This window comes from Zootoca vivipara, chromosome 1, assembly GCF_963506605.1.
Source record: "Zootoca vivipara chromosome 1, rZooViv1.1, whole genome shotgun sequence".
Classification (NCBI taxonomy): domain Eukaryota; kingdom Metazoa; phylum Chordata; class Lepidosauria; order Squamata; family Lacertidae; genus Zootoca; species Zootoca vivipara.
The window spans coordinates 112,760,018-112,772,428 of NC_083276.1; the positions used below are offsets into that span (position 1 = coordinate 112,760,018).

The 12,411-nt window shown below is 46.0% G+C and overlaps 1 protein-coding gene across 2 annotated transcripts in view; it reads right to left on the reverse strand.

The window, feature by feature from the left end:
- The window catches only part of ITGA4 (integrin subunit alpha 4), a 53,340-nt gene extending 52,452 nt beyond the window's left edge, over window positions 1-888 (reverse strand). For both annotated transcript variants that reach the window (XM_035133765.2, XM_035133756.2), the window contains exon 1: window positions 464-888. In XM_035133765.2, coding sequence (XP_034989656.2) covers window positions 464-663 — 200 coding nt within the window. In that variant the 5' untranslated portion in view covers window positions 664-888. The remainder of the gene's footprint in view (window positions 1-463) is intronic.
- Window positions 889-12,411: the final 11,523 nt, after the last annotated feature.

Genomic DNA, 12,411 nt, shown 5'->3' on the forward strand with positions numbered 1-12,411 from the left:
CCACTTTAATAAACCAATTTTATTACACAATCCGTTTGTTGTGGGGGCCCCAAAAGGCCCACCCTATTTGACAATCCACCGCTGCATTCCTAAAACTTTCTGACCTGGTCACCAGCGATTATATTAAACTGGTGAAATGCAACAACAGAGGTCCATGGAAGACACTTCTCCCCAAGAAGCGCTCCCGTCCTTAATGATGGACAGCTCAGAGAATAAAGCAGGAGACTCTTAACCTCAGGGTTGCGAGTTCAAGTCCCACATAGGGGCAGAAAGACCCCTGCATTGCGCGGGGGTCAGACTAGATGACCCTCTGGACCCCTTTCCAACTCCCACAGTTCTATGAACCTGGGAGTAAAACCCTGCTGGATTCAGAAGCCCTAAACCTCCTAGGAGACACGTCGAGGATGGTCGTCGTAAGAAGAGGGAGGGAGAGACACTCCCACGCCCACCCTCCCTAACTCACCATCTGCTGCTTCCCACGCTGTGCAGCAGCACCGAGTAACCGAAGAGTGTCCCGTTCTGACCCGGGAAGACGAGCGCGCTCCGCGGGTCCAGGTTGTAGGGCTGCCCGCCCGTCGCGCAGCAGCCGAGGAGCAGAAGCAACCGGGCAGCCCCTGTCGAGGAAAGAAAGCCCTCCTCCGACTCTCTCCAAGCAACCCTCATCACAGTTTTTTTTAAAAAATATATAGATATATATTTGGGGGGGGGGGAGTCAGCTGATGCAGGACAAGAGAGGGAGTTTACTTCCCCCCTAGCAAACTGGAAAAGACTCCCTCAAAGTCAAAACGGAGCGGGAACTCTCCTCGGCGCCGCTCGAGGCGGGAAAAGTTAAGCAAAGCGCACAGGACGGCCTGCCTGTTGCTACCGTATTGCAGCTGATATGGGGATGGGGGGCGTTGGAGCGCGGCTGCCTGCGAAATGCTGTAGGGGGCGCCGGCGGCCCCGTGGCGGAGCCAACTCGAGAGCTGCTGGGGTGTTGTCCCGCCAGCTGCGACCAATTAGCAGATGCTCGGAATGCGGATGCGAGTCCGGGGGGGGGGATGAGAGGGGACCGACCCGAAGGAAGGGGCAGTCATTGGCTGAAACGAGGAGTGGGGCGCGCGGGGGGGGGGGGGAGCTGCAGGAAATAGCCCCGCAGTAGAAGACGACGACGACGCTGGGGGGAAGAAGCGTGGGAAATAAGGGAAGGGGCGGAAGGAAACCCACGTGCGACGGACGCTCTCAAAGTTTCATATAACGTAGAATTGTAGAGTTGGGAAGGACCCCGAGGGTCATCTAGTCCCGCCCCTGCAATTCAGCTGTGTCAGAGACTCCTGTTCAACGGCTCCCAGTTCCCATGATGAAGCATGAAGAAGCAATTTGTTGTTGTTTAGTCGTTTAGTCGTGCCCGACTCTTCGTGACCCCATGGACCATAGCACGCCAGGCACTCCTGAAGAAGCAATGGTAGATGGTTATTTTAGTGCTGCATCTATAGCGAAAAGAATCTTGTATTTACAAGAAGTAGAAAGGGAAAGGATATTCTCTCCCAACAGGAGGCACTGTGATATCAGGGTAACAAGATCCTCAACCCCAGTTCTTAGTGATAAAGATTGTGACCAATGCTGTCTATCTCTGATGCTAGCAGAAGCATTAAAAAAAAAGTTACTGTATCAAGACAATACATAAAAAGTTACCCAACTTTTGTTTTGTTTCTTAGGTGAGGGCATTTTGTTGAAATGTAATCTATCACATATTCTGGAGTTGAAGCGTGCTACTACTGAACTGTCCTAAAAACAGGCATAAGCCCAGTTTAACTCAATGGAGCTCAATTTTCCCCAAGGAAAATTCATAGGATACACTTCGTACCTATGCTTTGAAAAAAGGCAGACGCACAAAAACCCCATTGCATTGCATATTGTGAGGGGCAAGGGGTATCGCGAAGCCCCTCCCCTCCTGAGTTCCAGCCCAGCCCAGAGCACGACTGAGAGCAGGGAAAGCTCCAGCTCCAGTGGGGAAACAGGAAGTGGGGTCCAAGGCTCTGGCAGCGTAGAAGAGCCAGCGTTCCAGGTGGGACAGGAAGGAGGAAAGAGGGGGGGGAGACCCATCCCCCCAACTCCGGAACTTCGCAGAAAGCGTCGGGGGAAGAGGATGGGGCTCCCCAAGTTGTTATGCTGGCGCAAGACGCGCCAAAAGCCATTCGGAGGTTCTGATGAAAGCTGAAAAGATGTGTCTCTGTAAATAGCTCTACCTTTAGCACTGTAAATACGCAGCACCAATAAAAAGATAAAATGCAGAGCGGTGGAGAGTCGTTACTCTGAAGTAGTCCCATCCGACCACTGTGACACATATTTATTTACATTCCATGAGTTTTGCACAAGTCCTGCCTAATTTTCAAAGATGTTTGGCTTCGTATACAGCAAATAAGGAAAGGTGGGATGGCATCACAGAACTAAATGTGAGATTGCTTTCATTAAAAGGAACAAATCTGAAATAGGGAATTCAGGATTCATAGTGCCTGAGAACCAACCTTACCATCACCAAGCCGTAATTTAGCGCAGAGGACCTGTAATCTAACAACTAGGTAAAAGCCGCAATAGGCTGCCAAGAAGTGAGAAGCATTTTTAAATTCTCCTGCATCTTCTGATTTCTATGTGCAGATGCATGGCAAAATGTTTGCAGCTTTGACCCCCCCCCCCAACCCAATAAATTGGCTCCTGTGGGTGCTGAATTAAGATGAGGACAGACTTGGGTTAAAATCCAAACTCTGCTATGAATCTCACAATGTGACCTTGAGCCAGTCGCTATTTCTCAGCCTGACCTACCTCACAGCGTTGCTGTGAGGATACAGCGGGCAAGAACCATGCATGCCACCTTGAGATCCTTGAGGAGAGGCAGGATACAAATGCAATCAATCAATCAATGCATCGTCTGAATTCACCCAGCAGGCCATCCTCAAAGTGGAATTTGCTGTAAGGTTCCCACGGCCCTAACTTGAGTCCAGTAGTCCTTGCCATATGCATAGCTGTAAATGCACAGCCCTGGTGCGGAAATGTTCCCCACCCTTCACACATCCACCCAGCTGCATTGCAACTGCTTCCCTGTGATGTTACCTCATGTGGCTGCGGTAAATGTGCAAACAGAGAAACAGTGGGTGGGGGGCCAAGCAGCAACCCAGATTGATCACTTGTGTGCTTGTGTCATTCACAGACAAACTGCTGCTGCATGGGAAGCGGGCGGCTGCCAGTGTGAAGGAATCCCTTAAGGAAAGACTATTAGCATAACACCAAGCTAGGGCCGGCCAATGTGATGTCCTCCATACTTTGTTGGACTCAAACTTTCATCTACCTCCAGCAAGCATAGCTGCCAAGTTCTCCCTTTTTTTAAGGGAAATTCCCTTATGCTGAATAGGCTTCCTCGCGAGAAAAGGGAAAACTTGGCAGCTATGCCAGCAAGCATGGTCAATGGTCAGGGGCAATGGTAGTGGTGTAGCATTAGAGGGACACAGGGGTGGTTGCCCCGGGTGTAAAATTGTTACGGGCACCAAATTTCAATGTCCGGTGCTGCCTTAATACACCTGTGTGCTTCTGGCACTGGGCTCCATTGAAAGCAGCTTTTCCCTACAAACCAGGAAGTGACCTCTCCAGACAACAGAATGACTCTTCTTATCTCTGCAGCTGTAATGCGGATGCTGTTGAGCAATTGAATGCACATGCGTACTCCATTTGTTTCCCTTTCACACTCCGCATAGCCCCAGGCACTGGCAACCCACGCTATGCCACTGGGCGATGGGAATAGCAGTCTAGCACAGGCATCCCCAAACTTCGGCCCTCCAGATGTTTTGGACTACAATTCCCATCTTCCCCGACCATTGGTCCTGTTAGCTAGGGATCATGGGAGTTGTAGGCCAAAACATCTGGAGGGCCGCGGTTTGGGGATGCCTGTTCTAGCAACATCTGGAAGGCACAAATTCTCTGTTGTTGTTGTTTAGTCATTTAGTCGTGTCCGACTCTTCGTGACCCCATGGACCAGAGCACGCCAGGCACTCCTGTCTTCCACTGCCTCCCGCAGTTTGGTCAGACTCATGTTGAAATTCTCTATCCCTGCCCTAAAGCAACTTATAGCATATATCAGCCTTGCTCAGCCTTGGGTTCCCAGACGTTCTTGGACTACAGCTCCCATCATCCCTGAGCACTGGCCCTGCTAGCTAGGGATGATGGGAGTTGTAGTCTAACAACATCAGGGGACCCCAGGTTGAGAAAGGCTGTCATATATCATGCTAAACCACAAACGTGAATATTAGGTGGTAATGGTCATATTTGTATGATGTTATATGCCTTCCCCCCCCTTCCTGCTCTCAGTGTGCATAGTAAAAGTTTGAAACTAGCTTGTAGGAATTTAACTTCATAGCTGAATCTGAGTTTTGCAATTTTTAGAAAGAAAAGGAAAAAGGCATGTTTGAGCAGTGATCCTTTCTGAAAGTGCTTACACTGTAACAGTCAGTGATGCTTCACCTCCTCTTTCATTTCTACATTTTGATACAAACACACCCAGAAACTTTAGCCATGGTTTTTAGCCAATGAGTTTTTAAAATGTGTCTGTGGTTTGTGAAATGTGGGCGAGGAGCTAGCTCTTTACTACTGGCATCAACCCGTTAGTGTGACTTATTTGTATTAACAATGTTCACATGAATCAGGGGGTCTGCAGAATGGAGTTTCCATAATACTGATGATGAAGATGAAGGATACCTGGTCCTGACTGTCTCATGAGAAGCAGGGGTGCCAACTTGAATAAAATATTGGGGGAGGGCAGGTAAGCACAGCCTTGCATAATTGACCACAAGATGTGGAACACGCACACCATTTGAATGGCAACATCCATCACCTTTTTGGGGGTGGCCCCCTAAAATATTTGGGGGGGGGCTGAAGGAGCTTTGGCCCCTATGAGTTGGCTCGTATGATGAAAAGAAAATGGCAACATCAGATACTAGAAGATGGGATTATCAAAATCAAGAGAGAAGCTTTGCAGATTGCAGAATGTGATGGGGAAAACAGCAAGCACTTCTGTACACATGATTGAAAAAATACATTTTCAATTCCCTTCTGGGTTATTGGATTTTAACATCTACACACTAATGCTCTATTCTGTGATTTCCTAATGAAAGCAATGTCCCCCCCAGTATGATTCCAACCCCCTCATTTAAATGCTCTCCTTTTGCTACCTTTCCAAGATGCATGCTCCTTTATTTTAAACCAGGCATCCCCAAACTGCGGCCCGCCAGATGTTTTGGCCTACAACTCCCATGATCCCTAGCTAACAGGACCAGTGGCCGGGGAAGATGGGAATTGTAGTCCAAAACATCTGGTGGGCCGAAGTTTGGGGTGCCTGTTTTAAACTTACAGGTATTTTACACACGTGATAAAATGTGTAACAGGCCTGAGAATATTATAAATTAGAGTGAATAGGAAAGCAGATAAAAGGCAAGAAATTGCCAGTTATTGAATTTAGCTCTTTCTTCTTTTTAGTCATAAAATTTAGATTTGCCACCTCATTCATCAGAGCGTTTGGGGTGAGATCCGATGCATAATAGAAAGGACTGTTGACCAATCACTCGTAAAGATCTTCTGCAAAACTATTCTTCAAAGTCCAGAGCCTTCAAAGTCTGTGAAAGTTTGGGAAATACCTCAGTATTCTCCACACACCTATGCACCCGATCACCACTGCTTGGATCAATGAAATATACTTCCAGCTGCATAGGAGCTGCAAGAGCATGAAAATCTTTATCTCAGGGTTGTGGGTTTGAGCCCCACTTTGGGTGAAAGAATACTGCATTGCAGGGGGTTGGACTAGATGATCCTCGTGGTCCCTTCCAACTCTACAACGCCAGGATTTCATGGACAAGCATTTCCTAAATACCTAGGAGAATGTTGGAAGAGCACAAGGGGGAGTGTTTGTGTGTAGAGGTTTCTTCCTCTCTCACAGTACTAAGATTTGAAATCATCACATGAACTGGACCGAAAATAGATTCAGCCAATAGCCCCTGGTGCTGCGGGGCAGCAACACTAGTATTGCTGCAGATTTCCTGCATGGCACTGTGACTGGGGTAATTTCGGGCTGCTGGTGTAAAATTTAGCAGGATGCTGCCTCTGAACACAGCTGTCGATAACCATCACCCAACTTTGTGGCAGCAAATTTCATATACAGTGGTACCTCGGGTTGCGGACCCGTTCGCACCCTGAAAAGTCTGCAACCCGACTGGTGCTTTTACGCATGCGCGAAAGCGCGATAAAGCGCCTTTGTGCATGCGCGCACAGCGGAGCCCGGAAGTAAACACTTCCGGGTCTGCCGCGTTTGCATCCCGGAAAAACGCAACCTGCAGCGGACTCTACCTGAGGTATGACTGTACTAATTATGTGTTGTGTTAAGAAGCTCTTTCTGTTGCCTATAAGATTATTATTAATATTATTTTTATTGCTGCAGATTACCTGGATGATCCTGGGGCAGAGAAGGCCAGTATCGGTTGGAAGCAAAAGCAACAAGACCTGTAGCCACTTACCTGAATCAGTGCGGAGTGACAGACAGAAAGGCAACCCATTCTTCTCCCTGAAGCAGGTAAGAAGTATTTACTGTCCATTCCATAGGTCTTAGTGAGGTTTGGGAGCAGGACTTAAAGATCCTAGGAGTAGAGAAAGAATATTTTAGGAAGCCTTCGCCACACTGCAACAATATTGGATGTCAAATCTGTAAATAAAACTAAAACAAGCAAACAAACTGCAGCAGAATGGAAACAATGTGCATTCTTTCATCCCTACATTCTCACCATTTTTGTTCACTCCTTTTCTTACCTCTGTAAATGTGGATTTGCAAATGTAACCCGTATACCTCCAAGCAAGGGACTATGTAAATGATACTCTCTTATCCCAATTTGCCATGAATCAAATGTTTGGTATCTGTCCCCTGCCTCCCTCTTAAACATTATTTACCATATATAATCAACAAACTATATTGACTATCTACCTATCTATTCAGTCTATGTGTCTCCAGCTGTGGGCATTAAGTGTCTTCTATCTCCTCTGATGTCCCTCTATGGTTTGGGAAACTAATCCCAGTATAAAATTTTCTGAACTAGTAAGTATAATCAACACACTTGCAAAAGCTGAGGTTTAAGAAGGATTAAGCCGAAAAACGAAACAGCAGTGAAGAGGCTGCTTGTATTTTCCAAATTTTGAAAGAAGCACAGTGTGGCTTTTAGTCCTTTTACTTCTGCTTTCATTGAAGGGGAATTGCACAAGAAACTATTCACATATATTTTACTGTAGATGCAACATGCAATTCCCATTGTTCCAGCGGGGTCCTGCATGGCATGCTTGAACTTCATTCAGCACTGCCTCAAACCACAACACTTGTGAAACTGGGTAATTTCCCAGTGTGCATGCAATTTTGTCAAAAGCACTAAGCAAAGACGTTCTCATAATTTATTTCAGAAAGGAAATAGCAGTACTGTATGTCTCTAGGGGAAGGAAAATTCTGCTGACATTTTTTCCTGACAACACTTTCCCCTTGTGATAGCAGTATGAATGGGGTGATCCATATACTATCTTAATAAGGCATCCATAATAAGAGAATCAACCCCCCCCGCCTCTTTTGGTCTTCAATAGAAGGGAGCCTCAACATGCTGTTTTCAATTTAGACTGATTCTAGGTCCTGCTGCCCACAAGGATACTTGTAGTTACCTGATACACATTTGGAAAGCCTTCCCTTGATTAGGTTATCCACACCTTTTCCTCTCTCCACATGCACCAGGTGAATGAAGAAGGAAATTGTGATTGCGATCTTGGTACATGCCAACTCACAACATCATTGGTCAGGTGTGGAGGCACACCCACCCACCCCATTGCCAGTCTTCATCTGTTTCCAAAACAAAATAAAAAAATCCTTCCAGTAGCACCTTAGAGACCAACTAAGTTTGTCATAGGTATGAGCTTTCGTGTGCATGCACACTTCTTCAGATACACTGAAACAGAAGTCACCAGACCCTTATGAATAGTCAGAGGGTGGGGAGGGGTATTACTCAGAAGGGTGGTGGGAATGGGTGACTGGCTGATAGGAGTGGTAAACCTGTTGATGACTGTTAATGACTGCAATTGGTCTTGCAGGAAAAAGCAAGGGCTGAGGTGCTAAAGAAAGCTTGATCATGTATAATGAGATAAGAATTCAGTGTCCTTATTCAGACCAGGTCTCTCCATGGTTTTAAGCTTGGTAATGAGATGCAATTCAGCAACTTCTCTTTCCAGTCTGTTTCTGAAATTTTTGTGCAATAAAACAACTACTTTGAGATCTTGTATAGAATGCCCTGGGAGACTGAAGTGTTCTCCTACTGGTTTCTCTGCCTTGCAATTCCTGATGTCAGATTTATGTCCATTTATCCTTTGGCGTAGGGTTTGGCCTGTTTGTCCATTATAGAGAGCTGAAGGGCACCGTTGGCATCTGACTATACATAAGGGTCTGGTGACTTCTGTTTCAGTGTATCTGAAGAAGTGTGCATGCACACGGAAGCTCATACCTATGACAAACTTAGTTGGTCTCTAAGGTGCTACTGGAAGGATTTTTTTATTTTGTTTTGACTGTGTCACACCAACACGGCTACCTACCTGTAACTAGTATATCTGTTTCCAGATGGGCACACTGTACATAATCAATCTGAAATTAGCTTTTATTTTCAGAATCAAACTAGTTTCTCAAGAAGCGCCTTCGGGGGCAAAAAAAAAAAAAAAGTGCAATTGATCTTGATTATGTGTGGGCTACATAGAAAAAACAAGTACCCAATCTCCATTGATTCTAGAATAAAATGTGTGCGTATGCAGCCTTGAATTATGGCCTGATCCCTGACTCCTTTCGGAAGCTACAAGGACACGTGGAACCTTCCCAAACATTTGTTGTAAAGTCACAGCCCAACCTGGAACAAATTACAGTGAGGACAAACTCCCAATCTCAGTGAGATTATATTTTAAGGAGACAAGACAAGATAGAGGATGCTAGTTCAGCTTGGGGAAAATAGATTATTTCATAAACCATTTGATGGGGCTGTCCTTAGGTGCTCTGATTTATATTATTGGGAGGGTTAGCCAGTAAAGACTGGAGGTTTGCTCCAGACATTTGTTCCTCCTTTCTCTTTGTTTTAAAGCATGGTTTTGCTGCTGTTGTTTTTCCTTTCCAGTACCCCTAGTATTGTAAGATACGCCAGCTCAAGGCACACGCAAAATGGGGCATACTAGATCTCCTCCATCAAATGCCCCAGAGCCTAATTAGTTAGCTGTGCTCTACAGATGGTATTAATTAAAAAGAGGGCATTACGTTGATCAAGGCTACAATAGTTCCTTGGATTTAAGCCGCATTCACCAAGGCACTCCTCCCACCTGCTGTTTGCTGAGCTGCCTTGTGTTTCCCAGCCTGCCAAAAAGTTGGCCTTATTAAGCATGCAGGTTCCATTCAGTAGAGCCTGCCCAGAAGGAGGTGTACAAGGCTCCATCCAACTGTCTTAGGGACTCCATTCCAGATTTGTGTAGAGTTTACTTCTTTGTCTTTTCTTCTTCTGAAGATATCCTGCAAGGCAGCTGAAGCTTAGGACCAGAGTTTTCCTTCTCCTTGGTGGGTTACCTTTCCAGATTGATGAGCCCCATCTGCTCCTCACTTCCTTCTACAACACAGGCAGAAACCGCCTTCTTGACCATTGGACTCACTGTTGGTCTCATTCACCAGAGCCTGCCTTCGTATGCAGAGGTAGTCCCTAACTCACTGAGGGTTTGAGACCCATTGACTACCCTCGTCTGACTTAGTAGAAAATTGATCAGGGAGCATGAAAGCAGTTGCTCAGCTGACGGGGCTGAGAACATTTTGCCATGCATATGCACACAGAAATCAGAAGATGCTGGAGAATCAAAAAGTGCAGGTTATTTATTTCTACATGTCTCTCGTGCTGTAAATCTAAGTTTACTCAACTAAGAGTTGACCTACTGAAATGAACGGGCCTAACTTAGTCATGTTTATTAATAGGGCCGTCTTAAGCATAACCGGCACCATGGTGCAAAGATCCCTCAGGTGCCCCCCCTTTCCCAGAGTTTTCGACCTTTTTTTAGGGCTGGAGGAGGCGGGGAACGGCTGGAGGGTGGCTCCTCCAGCGGGTAAGAGGCGGAGTGCCTCCCAGCTCAGCTGGCCGCTTTGTGCTATGGTGGCCATGGCAGGCAGCACACCAAGCGAGTGGGCCTGCGCTGAGCGAGCGAGGGTGTGTGCGCTGATCCTGCTGAGCGCCGGCTCATTTTCCCCCCTTTTAGCCTTCTGGCACCCCACAGAATTCAGCGCCTGCAGGCCAAAAGGGAAAAAACTAAGCCAATGCTCGGCGGGAGTGGCGCACACACCCTCACTCACTCAGCATGCTCGTTCAATGTTCCCTAGACTCTTGCCTGGTGCCCTCCAGAACTTGGTGTTGTGGCGTCCTGCGCCACTAGCCTCTATGGATAAGACGGGCCTGTTTATTAATTTCAGGGGGGTTTGCTTTGAGTAAAAAATGAATGCTACCCTCAGCTGCTTTTGTCATCATAATGCCAAGCACTTGAAAATAACAAATTTGCCTTTGTTACGCCCTACCACAAATATCAAACATGCTAGAACAACACTGGAAGGACAGATCGTGAAGCTGAGGCTCCAATACTTTGGCCACCTCATGAGAAGAGAAGACTCCCTGGAAAAGACCCTGATGTTGGGAAAGATGGAGGGCACAAGGAGAAGGGGACGGCAGAGGACGAGATGGTTGGACAGTGTTCTCAAAGCTACCAACATGAGTCTGACCAAACTGCGGGAGGCAGTGCAAGACAGGAGTGCCTGGCGTGCTTTGGTCCATGGGGTCACGAAGAGTCGGACACGACTAAACGACTAAACAACAACCAACAACAACAACAACAACAACAACAGAAAGTTACCCTGGAAAAAAGCAATTTAGAATAATGTTTTGCCTCCCCCCCAAACCCTAATAAAGAATAACACTAAATACTAAAAGCAAGGCTTCTTATAGTGATAAAGGCAATAGCTATTGTGTAAGAATGTCCATTGCAAACAAAGGATTTATTCTGGACTGCCGCTAACTTGCCAGGCAAAATGCCCATTTGACTAATCAGAAGGTGAGCAGAAGAAAGACATTTCCAAAAGGAGAAAGGGAGTGCTCCCCCCCCCAACCAAATATCAGATTAACAGTCTCCTCATGTGACATGCCCAGAGGCAATTCCAGATCTATGAACACTACTGCCTATGAAGCTCACAAAGTAACCAGATGTTGTTGCTGGAGTCTTCCAGAGCTTGGCATCTGGGGTCCAGCATGCCTGAAGAAAGGCCTTAGGTGCTAACCCCATTGTCGGAGCGAGGTGCAGGAGGAGAGATGCAGATGGAGAAAACGGACTCCTTTCCAATAGCTGCATCTGAAAGCATTCCCTTATGTGAGGCGCCGGCTCTTTACCTGGGAAGGGTTAAGTAAATAACTAAATAAATAAGCCTGGGATGAAGCCAATGAAATAAATGTTGCCAGTGTAAAACAGTCCTTGACAAACGCTTGTCTGCTTGTCAACGCAATTAAGCTACTTTAGTGCAGAGAGTCAGGGGAAAAAAGGTGAGCGTGTTTTTTTTTTGTTGCTGCTCAGATATTTTGCAATGGTGATTACTACGTATCCTTGAAATGGGGTTTCTTGGGCTGAGCTGGTCAGCAGAAGATGCTGCCACGACACTATGTTATACAGCGAGTGTTACAGCACAATTGCTGGAAGCAGGAAACTGCTTGTCTCTCCTTTCTTTCCCCCCAGGGATCACATAGGGAATTATTATTATTATTATTATTATTATTATTATTATTATTAATACCCCAAGCTCCTGACTGGATTGCCCCAGCCACTCTGGGCAGCTGCCAACTCCAACAGATATAAGAACACAACAAAACATCAAATATTAAAAAACTTCCCTATACAGGGCTGCCTTCAGATGTCTTTTAAAAGTTGCATAGTTACTTATCTCCAGTGCTGGATTTATGTATAAGCTAAACAAGCTAAAGCTTAGGGCCCCACTCTCTTGGGGGCCCCAAAAAATTTAAAGGAAAAAAAACCACTGGATGTCCATTTCTAAAATATAAGAAAAAAAATCAAATCAAATAAAACAGCAACAGTGTTTTGTGTTGTGTAGGCTCCTATGATACCTATTAGGTCCATAAATTACCATATATTCAACACAAAAACCAGCGACAATTTGTTCTTGACAAAGGACAGCTGGACATATAAAGGTTCAGTAGTTTAGGGCCTCATCAAACCTAAATCCGGCCCTGCTTATCTCCTTGGCATCCAATGGGATGGTGTTCCACATAATATATATAATAAATATATTACAGTAATATTAATGCC